This window comes from Botryllus schlosseri, chromosome 6 (assembly GCF_051294905.1).
Source record: "Botryllus schlosseri isolate E-star chromosome 6, Bs_hap1, whole genome shotgun sequence".
Taxonomy (NCBI): Eukaryota; Metazoa; Chordata; class Ascidiacea; order Stolidobranchia; family Styelidae; genus Botryllus; species Botryllus schlosseri.
In genome coordinates, this window is record NC_137241.1 from 13,916,937 (window position 1) to 13,943,539 (window position 26,603).

The window sequence follows — 26,603 nt, forward strand, 5'->3', positions numbered from 1 at the left end:
TAATTATCGAATAGTCATTTTAGTATCAATTATATGATTCGCGTCTCCATTTTTTAGATGTAAGCTTTCTGCTTGCCTGCGAATCATCCAACCACATCGAAGCCTTGTTTTTGTTTACTTCCTGCTTCAAATTTGTGTAACTTCATTTAGTTTATTCGTTCGTTGAATTTAGATATTTCAATACCGTGAAAAAGCAGGTCAAAGTTGATTATCGTGATGAATGATGATGCTATGCACTGCACAGTGTACACGATCCCTATAGTAGCATTGAATATGTCTTAGTTCTAGTTACAGAGAACAGCACTAAACGAAAACTACGCCATTTGTGCATTGGTATCTGGCAGTGATCTGTGTCAAAACCTCGTGTGGTCACTGAAAAAAGCTTAGTTTGCCAAACTTTTGCCTACATTTGGAAAAGAAAACCTACTGATTTAATCACAACGTCATCGAAATGGAGTGGTTACAAATTATGCCTGATTGGGGACAGCCTGCATCAAAAACTAGCTTCTATAGCACAGGCTATCTCTTGTAAGTCAAATGAATACGAGTGATGCACACTCAACTGCAACTTAAATGGCATCTCGGGTAACTCCTAAAACGAGACTGACATGTCTTCAATTTGCACTGAAATGGTAATTTACCCAAACACATCTCACAATGTAATAATAGAAAATAGTTGACTTGATTTATTTTTAAAGCTACCGCAATCATTACACTTTTGAAATTTTGAAGACAACAGATCAGTATGGCCCGCCACTACTTCTCTGATAATTTCTCGTCGATTTTGATCTTACAAGCTGTAGTGTTGCTACTGCTCGGCTTATACATGAGCAACTCTGACGATTACTGTGAATTTGTATTGCAAAAACTTGCATGTAACAGTGTAGCAATAAAACCACATTTTAAACAACTCTGTTACAGAAAAAAAGCCATTTGTATGTTCATACATAGGCTTACTATAAAAATGTTGGCACTGAAATGACAATCAATATAATATCAAGTACAAACGTCATTATTGAAAAAATTCTTGGCGGTTCGTCCAGAATTACTTATTTGCCAAACACATCAACCAACACTTTCAATTTTGTCAGTCTTATATTATGCAGTGAATTCTGCCAATATATTGTCTGCTTCAGGGACATGAAACAAGATGGCACCAGTAATTCGAGCGATGGTGGGTTGGTTAAACGTTTGCGGAATCTTGCGATATGCTAACTAATCCAGGACTTCACTGTGCTGCATCAGAATAAGTATGGACGGTGTAAGCATGATTATATCTCATTTCTGCATATTCCTCGGCCTTCAGGCACTTGCGGTCCCCAAAAACTGGCGAAAACCTTTTCAACGTGTTGATCACATTCGATTCAAATTCCAGTTCTTTCAGCTCAGTTTCAAAGTCGGGATGAACGAAACACACAATGGACTGCCTAGCTTTCCGGCATTGGGCTTCATCCAGTGGGTTACGGATTCTGTGTTTCTGGAAGAAAAGATACCAATGAAACCCGTTAGTCAGGTTCACCCTATAAGCACGATGACTGCATTTGCATAAACAAATGGGCGAGATCATACATTGCTGGATTGTATCGGACAGCTTCATAATGGTAGCCTGTCACAAGAACTCATCAAGTTGTAGATTATATATATTAAAATCAGAGGTGGTCAGTAACGAAGTATTTCTACTTTTTGGAAGTACTCAAGTACTTTTGCTCTACTTCTGGTACTTACTCAAGTAGATCTGATTTTCTCTACTTCTACTTCGTAATATTTTGTGATCTACTTACTTACTTTTCGCTATTTTCAGTTTGTCAAGTAGAAGTAGTTTAATCCCTCAATACGAAAGATAGCCTGAGGAATTTCTGGGCGGTTTTCACGGAGTACCAACATTTAATATTCATAAAAGTCAAATAAAGCCACAAAATTTTGTTGCGCTTCGCGCACAGTAGTTCTGGAGTGACAAGTATGTTTTTACGAAATTATCAGTGAATATAATTTAGGTACCGGATTGCTTGGTTCCGCTCACACCGCATTGTCGCCCATATCGAATATTCCATCACAGTAAATATGGCCGACCATCATGTTTGAAACTACCGTTTTGCAATCTAGCAATTACCTATCATATCGTAATCTAGCAGCCCATGACGTGTCCAGCTAATCTGGAAAATACGGCATTTTTTATCGCTACACCTGTTTTAGCCGATCACATTTGAAGCTTTATGGACAAAGACATGAAATATATTTTCCGCTTTTTAGAAGTGGTATTTGCATTTCACTTTCAATTCCGAGTATCATACTGTGAGCTCTAATTACTTTCAATTCTTTTCTCTGCAGAACATACATGTTGCAGCATAAAAGCAAGTGTAGTAATGCCTCTATTTTCCGAAAATAAAGCTAACGATCCACTATATTTGTTATTTACGCACACTAATCGCGCAAAGTGTTGAAACCGTATCCGATACAACTTCTCCGTATTGCTCTTCGCCAAAGCTTGAGGCCTTAATACGGGGTAGGGCGCCATACCGTGATGTTCTCTAAAACGAGGCCTTCTAGTAAACAAAGGGTTAGTATTGCATTTTCATATCAATACTATAATTTGCATCCCATGATGCGAAAGAATGCTTATTCTGTTGAAAATTTATACCTCATAGGATACATCAATACGAATCAAGCTCTCTGCACCTTCCGCATAGCTCAAATTGCAGCTTTTCCCAGCCCATGCCAACGAATTAAGACTGTTATCAAAACTACTGACTTACTTGAGTAGATTTAAAGCCAGTCAATTCTACTTCAAGTAGTTTTAGGTCGCTTATGGAAGAAGTACTTCTACTCGTACCTAAGTAGATATTTTCGTCGCTACTTCTACTTCTACTTTCTAGACTACTTTGACCACCTCTGATTAAAATATATTCAAGAAAACACTACTAACAACACATCCAAGAACATAAAAATAGGTTCAATGATTTTCACCTCAAGATTTTAAAACCAATTTCCAAACCAATCCCTAATTGAATAGCTAAAAAGCAATGATCAATCTCTCCGAAGAATTTGCAGAAGATCAATTTCACTCAACACTTACAGTGGATTTCAACCGTCCGCCACTCCAAAGATTCAACAAATCTCCTATGTTGACGAGGACTGTCCCAGGAATAGGTTTTGCTTCAATGTAGGTGCCGTCAGGTCTCTCTATCTGAACACAAGAAAATCAAGCATTTCAATTAACTTCACATCGCATGGGCTTGATTAACACAATATGACCCACGATATAATAATAGATTTGAATCATTTTTGTTGCCGTTCCCAATTCAAATAGGAATTCAAATGCAGATTGAGCATTTCAAATTAAACATGGCCTTCTGAATATTACATCAGATTGTTATGTTCGTGCATTTTACGTTGTATCGTTCGTCTAGGATTAGCAATTATCGCCAATCATTATTTCCTTGTGTGTCGTGCTTGTATTTATACCCTTGCGTTCTGTTGTCTACTGTCTTTCGTTTAACTGCACTCTGGATCGTGTCGTCTGTCTTATAGTTATTCTGTTGATAATATACTGATTTCATATTGAAACCTCGTCGTACGAGTTATTGTTCAAACAAGATCAAGAACATAACAATTGGTGTCAGAAGTGGGACTCGAAGTTCGAACCCACGCTTCCATTCAAGAACAACAAAAATTACATTGCAGGTACTTTATACTCTTCAGGCAAAGTGGTTTTGATATACAGCCAATACCTATCCTTACCGACTTGATGTGTCGATTACAGGACTTGAAGCGAGAACGCACACAAATTTATGCAATAAAATTAAGTGTACTATGCAGAAGTGTATGCAGCATGCTCATTCAAGACACCAGGATTTCGTAGTAGTACTGGTAGGCTATTTTATTACAGATATTATAAAAATGCAAATTTGATTATGGTGTGAATAATGGATTACGATTTGAATTGACTGTAATTTGATTTTGCCTATCCTTAAATATGATAATCACGAATTCACGATATCACAAAACACCGAACGACAGCAAAATTCATTGTGCGAATTACTTCTCATCATTTTGATCACAAAGATCATAATTCATGATTTTCGTGCAACAAATGCATCATACATGGTAACTACCTCACCTCCAATCCGCCAACTTCTCCTTGGAACAGCAATGCGAATGACCCATAATCGGTATGCTCTCCAAGTCTCACCTGACCTGGTAGGAGACTTTCCTCCTTTGATAAAGGAGGGTAATGTAAACTTCGTAGAGTGGTGTAGTTACGCTCCTGCCCTATTCTTGAGTGAGTTTTCATGAAGTAGTACTTGTCCTGAACAAAAGATATTTATTCGCCATCGAGTCAGCAGAAATTCGGCCTCGAATATGACATTTGATCGGCAATCCACCATGAATTATGACGTTGTCCACTAAGCAATGCAATAAGAAAGTCAGGTTGACCAGACTTTCAAAACATAAAATTCTGCAATTAATATCATGAGTGGGACCAAAATATATACCATAAGACTACTGACACCCTCACTTTTTAGTTCTGTTTAGTTTTTCAGTTTTGGCCAAATAGGAATCGGCGTTGCACTGACATTGTCTAAGATAAAGGTAAGGTAAGATATGGATACAAATTCACTATCTAAATTTGAGACTCACTAATCAATTAACCGTTGATAAATCGAGGAGCCATGTAACATATTCCCAAATGCTTTCAAATTATCTTAAGCACTTCCCAGTGTCAGCTACTGATAAATGTTTAAAAACGTGCCCATAATAATGTCCAGTAGAATATCAGCGGAAAGCCCTCAAGTGACAAGATGTAGAACGCCCCGAGAGTGAGAAATCAAAGCGACTGACCTTCAACTTCATTCCAAGAGCAAGGACTTGCAGAAATTTCAATGACAATGTTCGACAGTGACCAAATAGCTTCGCAAGGGCAGTAGAAAACCCATGCACCTCTATGTCAGGCCACACATGACTCTTAGAAGACAACGCCATTCCGCCAAGATGAAAAGACTCTTTGAAGTCCGGCGGGCGCTCCGGATTCGTGCTGCAACATTATATCAAAATAACTCCGCACTTGAAACCTCACCATAAGTACTTAATCACCTCTCTATACAAATGCCATGATATCCACTGTAGTTCTTATCATATTTATACTTCCCCTTCACATGACTGCGAAGGTCAAAAAACGACTTGGAAACTTCGAAAGCATCTTGAATGTCCGAGCTGTAAAAGTCAGGAATTACAATTTCAACGGATTCATGAATATTAGGCTACAGTAGGTTCATCGAAAATCAATTTCCGCCATACTGGATCAGAGTTTGACAGACTAATTTTCAGCACTGTTAACATTCACATTGAACTGAGGCCTATAGAATGAAATCGTAACAACGATATAGTACCATAATCTAAATCTGTGCCGATCAAATGATCAACAATATAATATAGCCAAGCATACAATACCATCAGAGACGGTGTTGTTACAGCAGTACACAAACAGCGAGAACAATTTTTAGGGTGACTCGAGTCAAGTTAAGTCATAAGTCGAGTAAAATTTTTAAAGTACGAGGTATGATTCAAGTTATTGCATTTTGTAAGACAACGGAATTACAGATTGAGTCATTATTATGAATGAAGTAACGAATATAGAGTTAAGTGTGATTCAAAAAGGGTCTGTTATTGGTCACGCATATATAGCAAAGCTGAACTAGGCCTACACAGGAAACTGTAGCTTCGGTCTATAGGAGTGGTTACCAAATCCCAATGTGGGCGAAAATGTTAGAACGTCTAGTGGCATCTATTCAATTAACACAGCCAAAAATGCACTTGAAGACTGCTTATTCTGCATATGACACGAAAAAAAAGGATAACTCAACAGAAAGTAGTAGAAACTGGTTTTCCGGGCACCTGGAAAAATGGCCTTTTTTTAGTCAGTTCACCAGCAATCAGAGTTAAGTGAATAAATTTCCTGTCTATTTTCGGATCTGTAAATATCTAAAATATGGGGGGCAAAACTTTGTGTAGAGCTTGATAGGGGGCGATGAGTCGATAAAAGTTGGGAACCATTGGTCTATAACTACCAGCAAACTGCCCAGAATAACAATATCCAGCAAATCAGCTCGCTAATGAAAGATGAGTAACACATACTACCACAGCAGTACGCATATCCATCACCAATTTGACTTATATAAAAATTCCATCAACTCCTTATGAAACTATTAAAAACTAGGTACTTCTTCGTTATTCCCACACATCGAAAAAATGATCCCCATGACACCATTAAATGTTTCCTGTGAACATGTGAAAATATATAAACGTCAAAATACCGGTATATTGTTTTTCGCGTTGGGGTGGGGCAGACGAATATTACGGATGAGGAGAGAGAGAGAGAGAGAGATATGATATTCTTTCTCGCCTGCACCATCGAGATGCTTTGGCGACGGAGTTGCGATACGGCCCCATGAGGTCATCTAGTCTGCGCCCCCGTTTTTTTTTCTCCTCCATGCTATCCGTGATTGCTGAGCGCCTAGCAGGATAGCTGCGGATACCATTTTTCGAGTCTTTGGTATGACCCGGCCGGGGATCGAACCCACGACCTACCGCTCGAGAAGCCGGACGCATAACCATTACACTATCTCGAGGAGGGGGATATCAGGGTGGGTTAGGGTCAAGGTTGGGGTTAGGATATCCTAAGATTAGGGTTGGGGACATTAGGGTCGGAAGATATGGAGGAGGGGGGTATTAGGCTGGGTTAGGGTCAAGGATGGGGTTAGGATATCCTAAAATTAGGGTTGGGGTTGAGGAATACAATACTCCTAACCCTAATCTTTGGATACCCTGACCCTAAATTTAACCCTAATCTTGGGATATCCTACCCTAACCTAATATCTCATCTCCCCAACCCGACCCTAATATTGCCTTCCTTCAACCAACCCCAAACTTAGGATATCCTACCCCATCCTTGACCCCAACACCCTAGTACCCACGTCCCGCTACCCTAACCTTGGGATACCGTACATCCTAACCCACCCTAATAACCTCTTCCCCAACCCAAATATCTCCCGACCCAAGCATAATATCCCAACACTAATCTTAGGATATCCTAACCCCCACCTTGACCCTAACCCACCCTAATACCCCCATTCCTCAACCTTATCTCCCACCCCGACCCTAATATTCCCTCAGCCCTAATCTCAACGCGAAAAACAATTCATTTTGACGTTTATAAATTTTCACATGTTCATGGGAAACATTTACTGGTTTCATGTTGATCACTTCTGGATGTGCGGGGAATAACGAAAAACTATTCATTCCTCACTGCCTCAGAATCCGGGGATTATCTGCTGACTTGACATTCCATATCTGCGAAATTTGTCGCCCTAACCCTGGTATATATGCAGTTGATAGGAAACTACTGGCTCCAAATTACCCGACACATTCATTGCCTAACATTCTATCAAGAAGTCAATGGAAGTAAATGTTACCTTGGTATGCCAGTGTTACTAAGGTACACAAATCCCACATTCGCGAGAGCTTCAAATACTTGTGCTCCGATCTCGGTGAACCGCTGATTTTCTATAGATGTCACGTCTCTGTAACCTTCAAGATCTTTAAAATCGACGATAGGGATGTCCATTGGAATTGACTTGATGCCATGCGCGGATAAACTTGACGCACCATTCAAATTACCGAGGTTGTGGTTACACAGCTTCGGCAACTATTAAGTGCCCAGGCGTTTGCAAATCATTCGCTAGAATATCTCTGATATAACGAAGCCGAAAAACAGTTTACTCCCGGCCTATCAAGCGGACAATAACCAAATGGAAATATATCCCGAGCTGTGATGGATCGTTCCGAGTCGCTGACCAATTTTACTTTCTCAGCTCATGCCACAACACATTGGGGTCTCTATTATTGTAAAAATGTAGGCGGTGTCATTTGCGTGCACCAATGGCATGGGTCCAGTACTCACCACTGAGTCATGATTTACTAGGGCTCGCTAGTAGTATGACATAGCCTTTACAAATGTTATGATTATAGTGGCAAGGCTATATCTGCCTTCGACGAAAGTTCGAGGTACCAGTCACATTAAAAATAATAGTGGAAATGAGATCATAGCTGAGATACGTGGTGAAATGAATGCTGCTAAGTTCGTAAATCAGTTAGATAACCCGTAAGTTTCGGGGTGAAATTCATTTATAGCTTTTAGACCTATATACTGATCATGATCATTATTAGAGCTTAAAAATTTCCATCACATAACTTTACCTAGGTATACGTAATGAACATTACAATGATATGGATAATTGGATATATTAATTGGTAGGCGACATCAAAGTTAGTTCCTATCGAGTAGCCGATGGTAGATCTGCCTGCATGGAACCCAGTAGGAAAACTAATAGCAGTAGTAGGAGAAATACCTCCAAGAACTTCTAGAAATGGCCAATGTGGCTATCTCTAGAAGTGGCGGCTCTTACTGCACAAGTAGTTCTAGTTCTAGATATCCCTGATTATTCACTTCAATGTCATGCACGTCTCATGACTTGTCATGCACATCTCATGACTCATCTACAGGGCAATTAAAGATACTTAACACGTCTGTATGGTATTTATTTTACCTGCAAGTTGCTACGCGCGAATAATAACGAAGCGCTGCGAGCCGCGACAACCTAGGAACGCGACATTGGTATATTTATCGAATTTATTACATCTGAGAACGAGAGTGGGCCTATGGCTTATATTATACCTCTGCTCAGGGATGCCATTTGGATATTTCGGAAAAAGCAGCAGATGCGGACACTGAAATCATAAACAATAGTTAAACCCCAAAACATTGTAATTTTCCCGCTTACGAGATACTATCCGCTATTACCGTGGAGTTCAATTCCAGATATTTTTCAGGGGTCTCCACTCCATATTATGTTTCACATCTTTCCTGCCAGTGAGTTGAGAGTTCGAGTCCGACTCCAGAATTCTTACCTATAAGTGTTGGAGGTTTATATAGGCCAGGGGCGGGCAACATCTCCAGTTAGCGGGCCGGATATAGGAAAATTAAGTACTTGGCGGGCCGGATTGCTGAATCGATACATTATTCGCCCATTTATCCACATATAACTCTTTGAGCCCCGACCCACTCATTCGAGTGGGTGATTGTCTTCCCGAAATTCCCGCACCCACTCATATGAGTGGGCGACGACCACATCACGATTTTGATTGCACACAGATTTTGATTGCATCAAAAATAACGGGGAAGTCCTCTAATGCAATATTCTAAACTTTATTCTTCATGGTAGAAGCGATATGAGGCACAGTTGATATTATATACTATATATATATAATGTATAGCACGATAGTAGGCATAGCCGTTTAGATCAATCCGAAAAGTTTGTTTCAATTGTGAGCTCAAACACAGATATAAAAATGTGATTGATGATTAAACAATGGTAACAATGCTAACCTTCTCAACTACGCGATTTGATCGGCAAGGATACCGGTACGGTACGACATACACTCGTACAGCAGTGAATGCGATCTTATCTGGTACTCCGAGCTAGCGCCAACATATCAAGAACGTATTGACAGGAGTATTTCGCACGTTGCCGTAAGGCAAGGAAGCAATCAAGCCCTTCACTGGTGTGACAGGCGGTCGCTTAGACAATTTATATATGTCTCCACAAGGCATGTTTCACGAAATCTTTATTGAATATATTTTTTAATATATCAGAACACTATAATAACACCATACATAGCACAGTAATTTCAAAATTGTCCTTGTTGATCTCGCGCTAGACCCATAAAAAGACCCAAATCATCAATTTCCCGAACGTTGACACTAGGGATGGTGTGAACGTGAGGTTCACGTTCGCGTTCTGTGTGTGAACCTCGGAAATTTAGAGGTTCGCGTTCACAGCAGAACCTTGGTAGGTTCTGCACTGTGAACCTTTTGGTAAATTGTAATTTTCACTCCATTATAAGATCTTTGGCTCAAATTTATTGCATTTCAACTGCGGGCCACTCCATGCATGGTGCTGGCAGCATAAAAAATCAACACTAAACGAGCATGCACCATGCACCTCGACAACCTTAAAAGTTTTACTTGCTTTGTTGCAAAAATTTTCTCGGAATATCCAGCTTTCCGTTTGTGAATATTTAGTGACTCTCTGCTGTGAGCCTGACCCGCAATCGATATACGTAGTCAGCGAATGATGCTTAGTCAACCCATCAATGACATTGATATCGTCTTCTAATGTAAAAAATCGAACGGTCGTACTGGGTCAATCTTGACTTCATATCTTTACTGTATCATTAAAACCAAATCCGTGCGATTAAGGTGCGTGCTACTGCTGCATAACTTGTTGTTTGTGGTATCGGTAGCGAGCATAGAAACCCGTTGTACACTCTGCTCAATATCAATGTAGCAATACTCAGACTCCGAACACATTGTCCGGTCTGGCTAAGACCGTTAAGGCGTAAGCTTATATTCCTTGGTAAGTCCTCGTCGAAATTGTTGGCAAAGCGACGGAATGTACTGATTTTATGCAATTATTATATCCTTTGATTACCGCGGTTGATACATTTAGCGACGTTTAAAACGCCGATATGTACTTCAGCATTGTGGCATTATGTGGGCCGAATCTTCGCTGGGTATCGTGTACATTATTATAGGCAGTGGTGGCTTTTGGGGTGGGCGGTCGCCCGGGGCCCCCCTGGTCGAAGGGCCCCCCTATTTGGATTATGCGCTTTTTTCAAGGATAATAACGAATAAACATAGAAATCCGTGTACCAAGCAAGAATATGATTCCGTACAGATGTGTCAATCACCACCAAATCTTTGCATTTGTCAGAAAAGTCGCGTATCCCGATAATCATCACGACTCTGCATGCGGTAGAATTACTTAGTTTCGATGTAGTATATCCTTGCACACATGCAAAATAGACATGGCCGAATCCAGCATCTGGCCAAACCTTGCCGCGGTGAAAGATAGCTAATAATAACAGATGCGAAAGGGGGGTCTGGGGGGCGTAGCCCCCAGAAGTTACGCATAGATACTTATAGGGGGCCCCCCGGTAAGTCTCGCCCAGCCCCCCCCCCCCCCCCGTTCGTAGGGCCACCACTGAATATAGGGCATATTAGGCTATCACTTCATTGAAAGAAAGGGTTGGAATTGGCAATATGACGTCACGTGACGTCACGAGGTTCACGTTCGTGTTCACACAGAACCTTTCCAAAAGGTTCGCGTTCACACGAACCTGAACCTTTCAGAGGTTCACACCATCCCTAGTTGACACGCAAGTCAAATCTTGCACACCGTTGCAACGACGCGCACTTCTTCATTTACCGGTACATCATTTGGTTTCACCCAGTAAATTGGTAGAACCTGTTAATACAATCAAGAAAATATGTACATATAAATTATGAATTTGAAAGGTGAAATGAAAGGAATGGTAAATATGCAATTCAGCGAACAAAATAGCATAATAACTATACTTATACACTAATACAGTATGGGTAGTTGCTGAAGAAAAGCATCTCTATGAACATGATCCTTGCTTGAGTAGACATCTAATGAGAAATAGCTGAACACTGGATGGATGAAATGAAATAAAATAAAGTGCAAACAGTACAGAATATAATGATGGTAAAATCTTCCTTTCCTGCCCGATCAAATCTCTAAACCCACCTTACTTGTAAACCAACTCACAACTACACACATTTTCAGAGGCACTCCAACGCGTCTACACCATTCACCAATATTACTTTTGAGTTACAAAGCAAATAGGACTTGATTGACACTACCCGTTATTTTTTCTATAACATTTACATGATTACCAGCAATACCTTACCCTTCATTTCATTATATTCAATTTATAACCATATAAATAAATTAGCCAAAAGTACGTACTTACCGCAACTTCTCCAGCGAATATTCACTCACCGCAAATCCACCTACACAAGATTTCTCCACACGGCTGCACCTAGTTTTCCAAATAGACACTTACGTGACCTTTGACACGAACCAATCAGGTTGCAGCAGGATGTAAACAAAGAACAAGGCCGGGCAAGCTTACTATGAGCTCTTATGGGAAAACGTTGAAAAATGAAGGTTTTAAGCAAAATTACGTTGAATTGGGGATGACTGGCCTTAATGAATACTAATAGCGTAGAGCTAGTATGTAGTTGCAGCTTTTAGTCTAGGATGAACATGAATGGTGGCAAGTACGCATGAGTGTGCTGTGTTCAAATGCATGGATTTTTGACAACTTTTCGGATTAAGCGACGATTGTTGTACACTATACTATAGGATTGTGGTAATGCATATGTTGACGATTTCATAGGCTCCAGGTCTAAAGCGAAATTTTCAAGCATATCTCATGTTTAGAAATATATGCTATAAAATACAGCTTCTGCCACACATCACAATTTTAGTGTATTGATTATGAAACTTGAAAGCTATGGAGATTCTATCGAATTGCTGGATTTGAGTGGAACAGCATCTTTTTCTAACACCGCGGAGAAAGCTACGAAGTATTTCATGGAGCGCTATGTACCCGACTTAGGGACAAAGATTGAGGAGACAATTCACTCTTTGTGGAAGTGTTATTCTAGTGAACAGCCAATGTTATCGCAACTTGCGGAAAAGAGAGATATCACACTCAATGGAAATACACATTTTCAGAAAATCCGTTATTGATTCGTCTTGCACTTGTAAGACAGGGTAAGTAAGGAAAAAGACATTTTGTCAGAGACTCCCGCAATAGATATTGTAAGATTGTAACCATGATTTATTTTCACATTAGGTTCTGATATATGCTCTCATGCATATGCATTGATTAAGACAATCCAGCACCTGAAGCTACAAGGACTGCATTGTGATTTGCATCAGCATCAGTGAGCTCGATCGTGATTGACAAGCCATCTCTCGACCGTACTCGCAACCGATCGAATCCTGCCTCAAGGTAGATTTTGGTGCGTATGTGGTGTCTTCAGTTTTATAACATTCCACCAAACACACATAATCCTGCAACATTTTCACCTGGAGAATTGTTCATTCAACAAATTGGGCATCTAAATGAGCTTCAATGCAAACCACTGGAATATAGTATGAATAGACATGCACTGTTGGTACACATTGACCATGGCACCGCACAATTACGATCCGTAGCATGCTATTAGGCATTACGATATTCACAATGGAACTCAATTTTCACAATTGCTGAATATGCTGTATCATTCATTTTTAATTTTCAATCTTGAATTAGAGTAAGCACTTAGTTCATATTTGGTTAGTTGATACACAATGCTGCATAGTGGGACACCAGACAAAATTTTATACTTGTTGATTCTTCCGATCAGCTGTTCAATATGAATACGTTGTCTCACCATCTTTCTGGTTGTGGAACAGTCTGGCTCAGGCATACAAATCATGTGCAGGAATATTTAAATCTAGATTCAATTTCTTGATTTCAGACTCAATGGTGAATCACTTTTCTGCCATGATAGCATTTCCTGGTTCACCATAGCTGAATTCCATCATTTTCTCACATTTCTTGTCGAACCCACATATTTCACTAATATTTCGATCTGAAATGGTCTCTGTGAACAGTAAGTGCACCACAATCCATCAATCCTTTCAAAGTTGTATGTGATTTATTGACAGTCAGTAATCATTTTAGTTTTGAGAAATCATGAATGAATGCAAATGGTGCATTTTTAAGAACCACATATCTACATGGCCAAATCGAAATTTAATGAAGCTTACAGCAATAGGCCTACTATAAATTTGACGTCAGTAGGATAAGTTGGGCAATTCATAAAGAATTTATTGTAGTCTAGCATAAAATTTCAGCTTCTCCGCATCTTTTGACATTATGATGCTCATCTGAGAACTGAACTTCACTAGCAATAATTGTCCGTCAATTTGTAATTTTCCTGTACGAGTTTCCTGTTTTGTGCTTCTACTTCTTCCAGAAATTTGATTTTCTTGCGTTTTATACATCGACTTCCTCTTTCTGCAGCTTCATTAAAGATATCCATCACGCCTGCATAAAATATATAATATGTTTATTTTACAGAGCAACACTGCTGTGCAGGCACCTATCAAGGCGTACTCGTCCGACTCATGCAACGTATCACCGCTACCAATTTCAACTATTCATCTCATTATTGAATATATTGCTCTCAACAATTTCAACCCACACCATCATGCAGCAAAACTGTGGAATAAAACGAGACACACACCAAGTCGATTGTGGCATCAAGTGTGACTGCATTTCAGATTAGATTCATTCTGAAACACAGAATTATTTCATCTTAATTATGTCACGATTCAATATTTTTGGTACAATAATAGATATTTCATTTTATTAATAAAATGAGAATTCAGATGACTACAAGGAAGTCCACATGCCTTTATCCAGATTTTACATTCTTCCATGCATGTTATTGGCTCTGGGAAAGGTACAAGCGCACACCAGGAACGGTCTGAGTAGCCATCTCCAAGTTACACAGGCTATTAGCACAGTGTTTATCCGGCATTTGTCCTGATTGATTCAATACATGAGCTAGAACAAAAAATGACGATTTCAGCTGGGAACGGATCATATTGCCTATCATATTAATATGATCATTGAATATGCAGACAAGTAAGTGTCAAGTGTAACAGTAATTTGCTAGATAATGATGCAGACTGTAGACTGTACTATATACGATTCCATAAATAGAACGCAGATAACGCAAAGCCCACATAATGAATACCCCACATATCCTGACTAAAGATTAATCTAATACATGCTATTCGGTACGACAGTCCTATAGTATAGTATACGTCTAAGGATAATACAGCAATAGTTGCTTCATCTGAAAAGTTGTCAGAAATCCATTTATTTGGACATACCATGCTGACGAGTGCTTGCCACCATTCATGTTTATTGTAGGTTAGAACACTGCAAATACATACTAGCTCTACGTTATTATCATTCACCAAAGTCAGCTATTCCCAATTCAATGTAATTTTGCTAAAAACCTTCATTTTTCAACGCTTTTCCATAAGCGCTCATAGTAAGCTTGCCCGGCCTTGTTCTTTGTTTACATCCTGCTGCAACCTGATTGGTTCGTGTCAAAGGTCACGTAAGTGTCTAATTCCTAAATCATACAGCGAAAAGCGTCTTGATGCGCTCTAAATAGTGATGGGGCACACGCGTCGAATGATCGAAAATTAGCGATTCTATGAATCCTAGAAAATGCCCAATTAAATGCAATTTTCCGGGAATTCGAGGTGTTCAGAGACAATGGTCTGGGATTGAAAGAGATAAAAGGAATAAATCGCATTTTATGAATGTATTTTACCGACAGCAATGTCACTTCAAAGCCATTTCCCGCCGATAATGACGAAGACAATGTGGATTTGAGAATAACATTGTCATAGAGGCGCCGCCAAGTCTACTTCTCTGTGATCAATCAACACACGGTGCAATCCTTAATTAGGATTTCAAGGCGGTCGATAAGCCCTGTACTGGGGATGGTGTGAACATGAGGTTCACGTTCGCGTTCTGTGTGTGAAACTCGGAAATTGAGAAGTTCACGTTTACAAACGAACCTTGGTAGGTTTTGCACTGTGAACCTTTTCCATAGATTACCATTTTCACGTCATTATAACATATTTGGTTGGAATTCTTTGCATTTCAACTTCGCACCACTCTATGCATGGCGCAGGCAGCATAAAAAAATCAACACCAAACGGGCATGCACGTGATGCACCATACCAATCTCAAACATTTTACTTCCTTTGTTACAAAAGTTTGCTAGAAATATCCAGCTTTCCGTTTGTGAATATTTAGTGACTCTCTGCTGAGAGCTTGACCCGCAATCACACAACATCAAAAGCGAAATACACTACATGTAGGTAGTCAGCGAATGATGCTTATTCAACCAATTACTTGAATTGATATCGTTGTCTGATGTGAAAAATTTGACAGGCGTACGGGGTCAATCTTGATTTCGAATGTTTATTGCTTCATAAAAACCAAATCCGTGCGATTGGCGTGTTTGCTACTGCTGTATAACTTGTTAATGCGGTATTATCGGTAGCAAATATAGAAACCCGTTTTACACTCTGCTCAATATCAGCGTAGGAATAATCGGACGCCGTATATGCATTGTCCGATCCGGCCTAGACCGTTAAGGCGTAAGTTTATAACCCTTGCAAGTCCTCGTCGAAATAGTTGGCAAAGCGTAGGAAGATATTGACTTTATGATATTATTATATCATTTGATTGCCCCAGTTGATACACTTGGCGACGTCAATCTGTACTTCAGCATTGTAGCATTATTGGCCCGAGTCGTCGCTAGGTATCGTGTGCATTAATTGATATAGATAGGCTCTCACTTAACTGAAATGTACGGCTGGAATTAGCAATTTGACGTCACGTGACGTCATGAGGTTCACGTTCGTGTTCACACAAAACCTTTCACAACCAAGATATCAATTCATTAGGGTTGAGTAGGTGAAGAGATAGCGTCGTTGGTGAACTGTGTGGCCTTATTAATCTCGATATTGAATTCATGCGGCCCGCGTCCTCTACGAAATTTGAAAAGTGGCCGCGACCGCGACCCGTTGTGAGTTGGCGACCGCTGGTATAAGCGGTGGCTTACAAAAGCCTAGAAGTGTGCCGTGCTACAAGTCGGTGTTTACGGAATGAAAAATAATAAATATCAGCCTAGTCCCTAGTGTAAATTACCATTTTAGTCGACAAACACCATGATTACCACAAACGACAGTAGGGTTGAGTACAGCGTAAATGCCGATATGCAAGTATTCTTGCTTCGACGAACTTACGCGTAAGCTCCACTCTCGCACGCTGCGCATGTACGTATATAATAACATACAGTCACAAAAATTCGACGTAGTAAGCAAGTAGTGGGGAATCTCGGCAGACTGGGGCCGCGGGCCACATTATCATGTAAGACGGAAAACTGTCCGCGGGCCGTACAAAATCCCTTCGCGGGCCGTTTGTTGCCCGCCCCTGATATAGGCCCTACCTCGCCATCTCATTCGCGAAAGTGATGTCTTAAAAAGCCTAGAAGTTGGCCGTGCTAAAAGTCGACAGCGATGGAATCAAAATTTGGAAAATCGGCCTGATGTAAATGACCAATTGACCATTGTAGTTGACAAACCCATTAATAGGCCTACCGGTACCACAAATAACAACAACAACACCCCAAAATACTTGTTAGAAACCTCTGATCGTAAGTATAGCAATTCAAATCTGATTGAGTCTATAAGAGAAAATTTTAATTTGCCATGGTGGGTGCTGTAGCAGGCGTGCTATTGTCTGATAATAAACTTTCTATAGTTGTCGCCTGATGAGTTCCTCGTAAGTTGTGGCTAGGATAATATACTTAATTACAGTAGCAGACGAACCTCCTCCGCGTTAAACAGCTCAACGACCTATGCGACGACAGTCGCCTCATATATATATATATTCCGAATAGATGGAATATGCAGTAGGATATATGGCGAAATGAGCCTGCATATAATTGAAATTTACGAACTTTTATAGTGCGAAGTCACGCGATGAACGAGAAGAATGATCTATGCACGTAATATAGACCTACAGCAATGAGCAATGTACCGGAATAGTATATCTTGTAAGTGTATGAATGGCGAATGGGCGCTAGAACGATTCAAATGAATACAAATTCTGACCTCTTCAAATAAGCCCAGTCGAATAATCGACTTGCACAAACGAATTCGAATTAACGGACTGCACGAATGAAATGGGCAATAAGGAAATGCCTGCATAGAAAGACAACCACCGAAAGGTCTTGCTAAGGGGTTTCACAACCTTTTCACGGCCCCAAATTTCAATTGGAAAATGTTCCGCGACCCACACCTGTCAATTTGGCGTGCTGAATATTATAGGTGGTGCTTTAAAATGACGCCACGACTGATCTGATACCTTGTGGACCAGGTTCGCATTTCTATTAGGTCATTTTTCTATTTTGAAAAATCAACTAGAATCTTTAGAAATTTGTCGCCGGTAGCATAATTGGCATTATTGAAATAGTCATTAGTATTTAATTTACGTCTCCGTGACCCCCCATCCCAGGAAATAGGCAAATGACCCGTTACGATTGCATGGAAATATAATCACAATTAGTCACCATTACATTTACTTTGCTTCTTAGAGCGTGAGACTTGAATGTGTATTGAAAGGCAATATAACGATAGCGATGAGAAGGCTTCATGAGTAAGGCGATTTTTCTTCACACGTCAAAATAAGTCAAAATTTTGTCAAAATTGTAGCGTTAGGTCCATAAATTGTTATAATTGTTTACAAAGTCAAAAACTATTTGCAACCTGCATTTTGTTTGTTACGTAGATGATTGCACTGTGGGTAAACTTATCATATGACATTTTACAGCTTGTAGCCTATACTCTATAGGCCTATACCGTTTTAGACGGCTCGTTATTTGCTCATTGTCAATAATAAACGTTCAAATGAAACAAATAGGCTGACATGGTGTTATGTTCAACATACCGCCATATCCTAACCGAAGCAAGACTGCGTATAGGCATAGTGAAAATTTTTGATGTAGACAACATTGTCAGACTGAGGCAACACGTTGTGTCACCGCCATTGTACGCATAGAGGGAACTTTGCTCAATGCTCATGAACGTATGACTTTCTTTTTAAACGAGACGTCATTTTCTCGTTACGCCACAACATGTTTTAAACAAATGCCTTTTTGAAAAAAACAAAAATTATTTTTTAAACGTTTTATATATTCTAAAACATGTAGTATGAGCCTGCGGACGATTTGCACCCAATATAGTCGACGCATACGAAATGGAGTGGCTCGAACCCTCGAAATCGTCGTTGGTTCGACAGTTATATGTGTGGTGTATTGAAAATGACTCGACTTGACTCGAGGCAAAGCTATAAAAGTGAGATTGACTTGTCACTAGGAGCCTTTTGACCGGGTCAAAGCCCTGTCACTGAGGCACGAAATCAAAGTTAACTATACATGGGATTCGCCGTGGTGAAAATCAAAGGTATGGATTTGGTGGTAACATTTTGGAATCACTTGGCTGGTCCGGCCCGCAAGCTATCTAATAATGGATTAAATCCGGACCGCAGTCTCAGTTTAATTCGACACCCCTGCTGTAAACCTTTAAACAATATTTTACCTGCTGCATTTGCGGACCAAGTCCTACCCTTGCAGGTCACGGACAAGCTGGTAATGTGTGCTCAGACTGCTCCCTGCTCACAACTGACCAATGCGACTATAGATAGTATCAACAGCGCAACGTGTCTCTGGAGCCCTACACAACAAGCGGGTTAGGGCAATCGATATCATAATAGTGTGACTTATCTTGTGGACAGCTACTTAGACGGAAAGATCTTTATAAGTTGATGGATAATGTGGGGCCCGCCCAATGCATTCTTTGGACCCAGTTCTACCCTTACAAGTCAAGGAAAGGCTGGTAATGTGTGCTCGCTTCTACCGAAGTGTCAAATGTCTATAGCAGTGGTTCCCAACCTTTTTCGCGTCATTCCCCACTTCAGATTTATTCCGAGTCTTCATTCCCCACTACCCAAAACTCCTAAATACCGTTTAACAATGCCCCTCCATAACATTTGGCCAGAAGTTTAGCAGGGACTTGCTATTGGAAAACCACACCAGTAGCCTACACACGACAATCGCCTATAACTTCAACATATAACGTATTGTGAACTGATACCGGTAACTCTCAAAATTTTGCGAAAGCGTTATTTCATGTCATATTGGGATGTGTTTTTAACGCCATTATTTGTTATCCAGAGTTCAATAATGAGTTTTGAGCTACTCTCTCGTTTGAGGCTGATTGTGGGTAATCGTAATCGAACACTTCGATATTTTGCTGTGATCGTAATCGTAATCGCGTCAGTCAGAAGTAGGGTATAATCATAACCGCGATCGATTGCATCGGTGAATTAATCACTGAATGTCTGGACGCCAATCACTGCGATCCCAAAGCAATATCTCAAACAGTTTTGGTCGGGGAAAATGATTTGGTCGTGAACTTCTGTTCGCACAGGATGAGATTCAATGCAAGTTGCCAACTTTCTCCGATTTACGAGTCCAAGGCTTATATGGCCTTTCCTTTGTTTCAAGTGACCCTGTTACATAGGCCGAATCAGGAAGTCAAATGACAATAACACAGCAATTTTTTACCCTTGCTCAATGTCTTTATATCCATGCGACCATGTGCCTACTAATATTGTGATTTTGACTCACAATTGAATAAGCTATCGTTGCACAAGACAAGACAGATTACATCCCTGACATTAGACGGAAGTTGACGAATTGTATGTTATGTTATGCTATGCTATAACCTATTACACCATAATGCTATATTTGAGAGGAGTGGCCTACATGAGATAGCGTTAGTGAGCCCAGAGTAATCGCGTCCACCGCGTAATATTTTCGATAGAAAGACGAGTCACGAAAAATGAGGACCTGTGGTCTGGCTATAAGAAAGATCGAGCACTTATTGGCGAAGGAAATCATACTCAATTTGCGGTCAATTCAAATTGCATACATCATAGTCGTCACAGGATAAAGGGAAAGGGAAATGTACGAAAATCGAATCTAGTGACGCATTGTTATTCGAATAAACGGTATCGCCCGTATTAGTACTGTAGAATTTGGTCTAAAAATGGGTCAACCTAGAAAAAATTCTTATAAAGACGTATGATATACCGTTGGAAAGGTCATTTTATCAGCTTTTCAATGATAGGTTTTGTCATTTTTTTCACTTTGGGGGAAAAAAGTTATGACCAAAAACGTGCGAAGGGGTAGAAATTGAAATTAGGGAAAAAATTGACATAAACATATGAACAAAAGGCTAGAAACTAATGAATTATCAACAGAAGAGCAGGATATAGATGCAGAAGCTATAAATGAAAATGACAGTAGAATGATATATCTGTTTCAGGGAGAAAGAGTGAGCAAGACGGGGTGGGGGGGACGTTGGGGGAGGTGGGCACCAGTAGAGCTGTCGTTGTTCGTTATAAATTCATTCTGTTATTTCTTATAAAGACGTATGATATACCGTTGGAAAGGTCATTTTATCAGCTTTTCAATGATAGGTTTTGTCATTTTTTTTACGTTGAGGGAAAAAAGTTATGACCAAAAACGTGCGAAGGGGTAGAAATTGAAATTAGGGAAAAATTGACATAAACATGAACAAAGGGCTAGAAAGTAATGAATCATCAACAGAAAAGCAGGATATAAAGCAGGATATATATGCAGAAGCTATAAATGAAAATGACAGTAGAATGATATATCTGTTTCAGGGAGAAAGAGTGAGCAAGACGGGGTGGGGGGGACGTTGGGGGAGGGGGGCACCAGTAGAGCTGTCGTTGTTCGTTATAACTTCATTCTGTTATTTCTTATAAAGACGTATGATATACCGTTGGAAAGGTAATTTTATCAGCTTTTCAATGATAGGTTTTGTCATTTTTTTTACGTTGAGGGAAAAAAGTTATGACCAAAAACGTGCGAAGGGGTAGAAATTGAAATTAGGGAAAAAATTGACATAAACATGAACAAAGTGCAAGAAAGTAATGAATTATCAACAGAAAAGCAGGATATAAAGCAGGATATATATGCAAAAGGAATATATGAAAATAAAATAGAATTATATATCTGTTTCAGGGAGTAAGAGTGAGCAAGACAGGGGATGGGGAGGGGGGCGCAAGTAGAGCTGTCGTTGTCCGTTATAACTTCATTATGTTATTGTTTACTTACTATAGTCTGTTTCATTTACCTTGCTTGTTTTTTAGATAGTGCTTAGTCAAAAAAGAAACCAGCAGTTTGTGTTAAGTGTAGAAAAGGCTATCGTACTGGAGATTCACTGTGTCATTCGGGAGCTCATTTCTGCGAGAGTGATAGTACCACACACTTTTTAGACTATAGGGTTGCATTTAAAACAAAAATCAATTAAAAATAAGCATACTTAAAACAAGGCCGTAATTTAAAACATGTTTTTCATTGGTTTTTTGTTTTTAAGCCATGACGTCATGAATATTGAATTGTGACGTCATAATGGATATAAATTGACCATTGAAAATATAGGGTAAATATAGCCCCTTTGACAAAATATCTGTACTACAACTGTTGAACCAACTATTTTTTAGGGTTCCAACCATCCCAACGATATACGTCGGCTAAATTTGGTGGTAAGTGTCCGTGTGCTCATACAACATGTTTTTGGAAAGTATTTACACAATTCACAATTATGGCATAATTTTATAACTTGAAAAAAATACAATTTTGTTTTTTAATAAGGCTTTCGTTTAAAATATGTTTAAAAAAAGTGTTTCAAAACACCGTTTGTTTTAAATGAAACCCTACTTTAGACACTATAATTGGTCATGCTTTGAAACTGAATTGTGAAACGCTGATCACAACTTTTCAGAAAAATTAGGAAAATGGCCATAAGACCTACAGTACATCCACACACCATGCCATAATTTATTGAGAAACCATGCGAGATCCAAGAAACGTTTGTGGAGGCATTATCGAAAATTCGTATTTCTTCTCTGGCAAATATTTTCTCTCTGAGAAATGTTATTTGACCTGTTGGGTTCAAATTGCCACGATAGAATAATTAGACACGAGCCATCTAGGCAGCTATGGAAAATTAGATAGGCTTATATTTATTTCGAAGTTCCCGGTCGACAATCCTTTTCGGCTAAGGTTTTATCGCAGGCGATCTATTGGCACACTTTTCAGAGTACCATATTGGCAAATACTTCGTATGTTTTCGAGCATCGCGGCGTGGTAATGGTCGACGCCAAAATGCCTATTTTTTATTTTCTATAAATCATGCTTTTTTCGTGGGGGAAGGGTACTCAATAATCAAAAATTTGGCAACATGAAATCGCGACCAGCGCGAAAAAATTTGAAAAGAGTTGCATAAATTGTCGATAAGTGATGTATAAATAATTTATGTTCATTCACCGACATAATTTCGGGACCCCCAATTGGACGATTTGGGGTGCGGCAGTTACGGTCCTGGTAAGAGGTCAAAGTCCGGTCGCTGTTTTCCTGTTGAGATTTTACTATTGGAAATATTTTGCGCTTCAATCGCATATATATATATATTAATTGCATGTGGTATATTCGGGGTCAAATCAAGGTTGTTATAACAGCCATCGGGGAAGGGTTCATACCATGTGCTTCGAACCAGATGTACGCAATCCGAACTCCCATTTGTGATTGGCAATGCGGGAAATTAATTGCATTGGGTTTTGTTTTAGTGCTTTGTGTGTCTAGTAAATCAACTGGGAATGTCATGGAGATATCTGCCCACATTATTAATTTTAACACGAATGTATCCCAAACAAAGCTCCGCTCCGCGACGATGTTGGCTTCAAATGATTTCATGAATGTAGTAGACTTAACAGTCCCTAAAGCGCGGTAACTGAATATATTTTCGACTGTTCTACCAATGGGTATTGTGTCATTATAAACATTTTGCGTTGCCCGAGAAGATACATGTTGCGATTTCGTATGTAGCCACCTCCGACTAACTGTCGAAAGTATGCGACCACCCTCCCCCCGACCAAATATACTTAGATATTTCTGCCACTTGAAGTAGTTTTCACGTGTCCTAAAAATTACTACTTATACTGTTAATTGAGTAGAAAATATAGGTAGTTACTTGTGCTACTTGAGTAGCAACGCCAATCACTACAAACTATAGTTCAGTGGTTCTCAACCAGGGGTCCGCGGACCCCTGACCCCTGGAGGTCCGTGAAGCATTTCCAGGGGGTTCACGAAGCGAAGCGAATTTACAAAATGGTTGATAAGCTAATTTATATTTTTCAAATTAGGAAAATCACGAGGCAGTTTTGCTTCATTACAGTAGAACTCACATCAACAGGATGGCTGTCTGAGATTGAATATCCTGCTGTGTGGACTCATTTTAGTTGCTAAATTGCCAATAGCCCACTGATACAAATATTCGACTGTATAGAGGTGTTTTGCTGGGCATTGCGTAAAAAATAAATGGTTTGATACGTAAAGTCAATCACGGAGACTTTGAAATGTTCGCAAAAATCCGTTTTCTCCTGTGATATAGGCCTACATAACCATTTCACTAATAACTTCAAGATGAGCTGCTAGATATAAATTAACAGGCTTGACGTTATATGTTCAATAAAAAAAATTGTTTGTCAATTTTGGTGTCATCATTGTTGCGATCATACCCAAATGTGTCGTTGGAACCGTTACGCCTTATTATTACATTCGCCACCGTCTTTCTTTGTCTAAATGGATTTTCAGCACTCGTTGATGTGAAATCGAAGGTGCAGATTTTAAAGACACGGCCACGTATTTCAAAAAATGAATGCAGTTGAATAATTAGCTTTGAAATAATAAAAGTCAACCCAATTTCTACATAAATAGAATGCTGTTATTTTCAAGAAAAGTAATTCTGTTGCTTTTTATCACTAGCATACAGTTATCAGTTGCACAAGACAGATGACGATTGTACGATATTTGAGCTCAATTTGAACTAAAACTTGGGGGGCGGGGGGTCCAAAAGGGGTCCGCGAATACAAAAAGGTTGAGAACCACTGCTCAAGTTCGTAGTAAAAATATTACGGCAAATCAGAAACCGCCGAAAATGTAAAGCTTTTTAGAACTGGCGTTTAATATTGCAAAACACCAACAAAAAGCCTCGATACCATTTAAAAACATATCTGCCTCTATTCAAGTATGGTATTTGGTATTTGTTCACCAGTGTAAATGTATGGGTCGAAAAGAGCTTCTGATTGGACGATGATAGAGAATCACTGTATTCAAGTTCACCGAAAAACTCACTCATTCTGTATTACAACATCCCAGGTTTCATGATAGATGATTTCAATACCAATATTTGATCTGTTGCTATTGTATGCTTACCGTGATGTCACTAACGAAAGCTGAAATTTGATTAATTTATGAAAATGAGAAAAATTAATATGGAAAAATCTGACGTGACCGAGAAATTAAGCACAGAATCGGAGTCAGCAACCATAAATTAGCCTAAATCAATCATTAAAATTTTTGACGCTATTTTTTTTTTCAAAATTCGTAAATCAGTGTTATCTCCGTCTCGGTCAATTTTTGCCCCCTTAACTTATGATAAATACCTCTTAATAAAGTTATGTTTCATTTTTTTGCTATTCGATTGTTAGTTTGCTTTACTGAGAGTGATATTCCAAGTTATGGTGTTGTATTCTGTTACGAAGGTGTCGTGTTTTAGTTTATAATTGTATTTTAATGTCAGACAAAATAGTGCTTTACCCCTGGAACGTTTTTGGTCATAACTTTTTTTCCTCAAGGTAAAAAAAGTGACAAAACCCATCATTGAAAAGCTGATAAAATTATCTTTCCAACGGTATATAATACGTCTTTATAAGAATTTTTCCTAGGTTGAGCGCAAATTCTACAGGACTATATCTATCATACACAGTTATTCGAATGCTGAACTATCTATGGATCAGGAGTGTCGAACTCAACTTCGGCCGCGACTCGCGGGCCGGCTTCAAACGCTTGCCGGCGAATGATTCCAAAATGTTGTTCATTTATTCACTTCACTGGAATGCTTTCTCAAGCCTATTTACCAAACTTTTCTATATATTGTGAGACACTAGAAATATTATAAAACTCTCGAGACATAGTTATACAGAGAATAAAATAGTTTAGAACAGTGGTTCTCAACCTGGGGGGGCGTGAAACCATATGAAGGGGGGCGCGAAGAAGCGGTCAACTGAAAAAAATTTTCGCGCTCTCCGCGATTCACCTCAAACTCACGCATGTTTCTCTATATATAGACCGAATTTCATATTTTTGAATTCTCTAATCAACAGTCATAACCTTCCATGCCATCAAACGATATGTTGGGACTGCTATCATCCCGGTTGGATTTTTTGATATTACGATAAGGGGGCGCGAGATTTTTCACTATCAAAAAGGGGGGCGTGTCTAAAAAACGGTCGAGAACCCCTGATTTAGAAAGATCGATGTGGTTGATCTATATCAGTGGTTCTCAACCTTGGCTCCAGCTCCAGGAGGCAATATAGGTGCGCTGGGCTCATGACGGCGGTATGTGTGGCTCACAAGAAAAATGGCGTTGCAGTGGCTGGTGTGATTGGGTCATATGATTGGAACAGAAGTTCTATATCCCCTGAGTTCTCATTGCAAATTAGCATTCAACAAAATCTGTGAAATCTCGAAATTTTTCGTTGCGCTCGGAGCGAAATATATACCGATGATGTTTGCAGCATGTTTCCGTGAATGCAGTGCTGTATTATCATTCATGTGCATGTACAATGAATCGCGCATACTTTAGATTTCCGTTTCCCATGCTAAAACAATCCCGTCAAGTTAGCTCGGGTTATTTTCCACGAAATGTTTCGAACTAGGTATCCTCGTACCAAATGGTATTACAACCTTGATAAAAACCTTTGATTTGAACTCATACAGCACATACAATTTTTCGAGTTCGTTAGTCGAGTGGTCCTCGGGTGCGATTCAAGCTCAACATATTTCCAATAGTAAAGTCCCAACCCGTAAAGAC

The 26,603-nt window shown here is 39.5% G+C and overlaps 1 protein-coding gene and 2 long non-coding RNA genes across 8 annotated transcripts; 1 reads left to right on the forward strand and 2 right to left on the reverse strand.

Moving 5' to 3' along the window:
• Positions 1-837: 837 nt before the first annotated feature.
• On the reverse strand, positions 838-11,036 carry LOC145440310 (uncharacterized). Its single transcript, XM_080317879.1, has 6 exons — positions 7,470-11,036; positions 5,092-5,211; positions 4,840-5,032; positions 4,118-4,306; positions 3,074-3,184; positions 838-1,477 (listed from the first exon to the last, which is right to left on the reverse strand). The coding sequence occupies exons 1-6, from the start codon at positions 7,619-7,621 to the stop codon at positions 1,229-1,231; spliced, it is 1,014 nt and encodes a 337-aa protein (XP_080174005.1). The 5' UTR covers positions 7,622-11,036; the 3' UTR covers positions 838-1,228.
• An 805-nt stretch (positions 11,037-11,841) lies between these two features.
• LOC145440325 (uncharacterized) lies at positions 11,842-14,227 on the forward strand. 2 transcript variants are annotated; one of them, XR_013915520.1, is made up of 3 exons: positions 11,879-12,701; positions 12,784-12,952; positions 14,059-14,227. It is a non-coding gene; the product is annotated as an uncharacterized LOC145440325 (long non-coding RNA). The 2 variants fall into 2 exon arrangements; XR_013915519.1 differs by having other exon boundaries at positions 11,842-12,952.
• Positions 13,615-17,949, reverse strand: LOC145440323 (uncharacterized). 5 transcript variants are annotated; one of them, XR_013915515.1, is made up of 3 exons: positions 14,880-17,832; positions 14,394-14,547; positions 13,615-14,025 (listed from the first exon to the last, which is right to left on the reverse strand). It is a non-coding gene; the product is annotated as an uncharacterized LOC145440323 (long non-coding RNA). The 5 variants fall into 5 exon arrangements; XR_013915516.1 differs by having other exon boundaries at positions 15,009-17,831; XR_013915517.1 differs by lacking the exon at positions 14,394-14,547 and having other exon boundaries at positions 14,880-17,949.
• Between the last annotated feature and the right edge of the window lie 8,654 nt (positions 17,950-26,603).

What these genes read in the sequence shown, in the direction of transcription:
- LOC145440310 (XM_080317879.1), bottom strand. Translation starts at nt 7,621, where the DNA reads ATGGACATCCCTATCGTCGATTTTAAAGATCTTGAAGGTTACAGAGAC. An exon ending in CTCTTGGAATGAAGTTGAAG is followed by an intron (nt 4,307 to 4,839) that starts GTCAGTCGCTTT and finishes TCTTTTGTTCAG; the next exon opens with GACAAGTACTACTTCATGAA. An exon ending in GAGAAGTTGGCGGATTGGAG is followed by an intron (nt 3,185 to 4,117) that starts GTGAGGTAGTTA and finishes TCTTGTGTTCAG; the next exon opens with ATAGAGAGACCTGACGGCAC.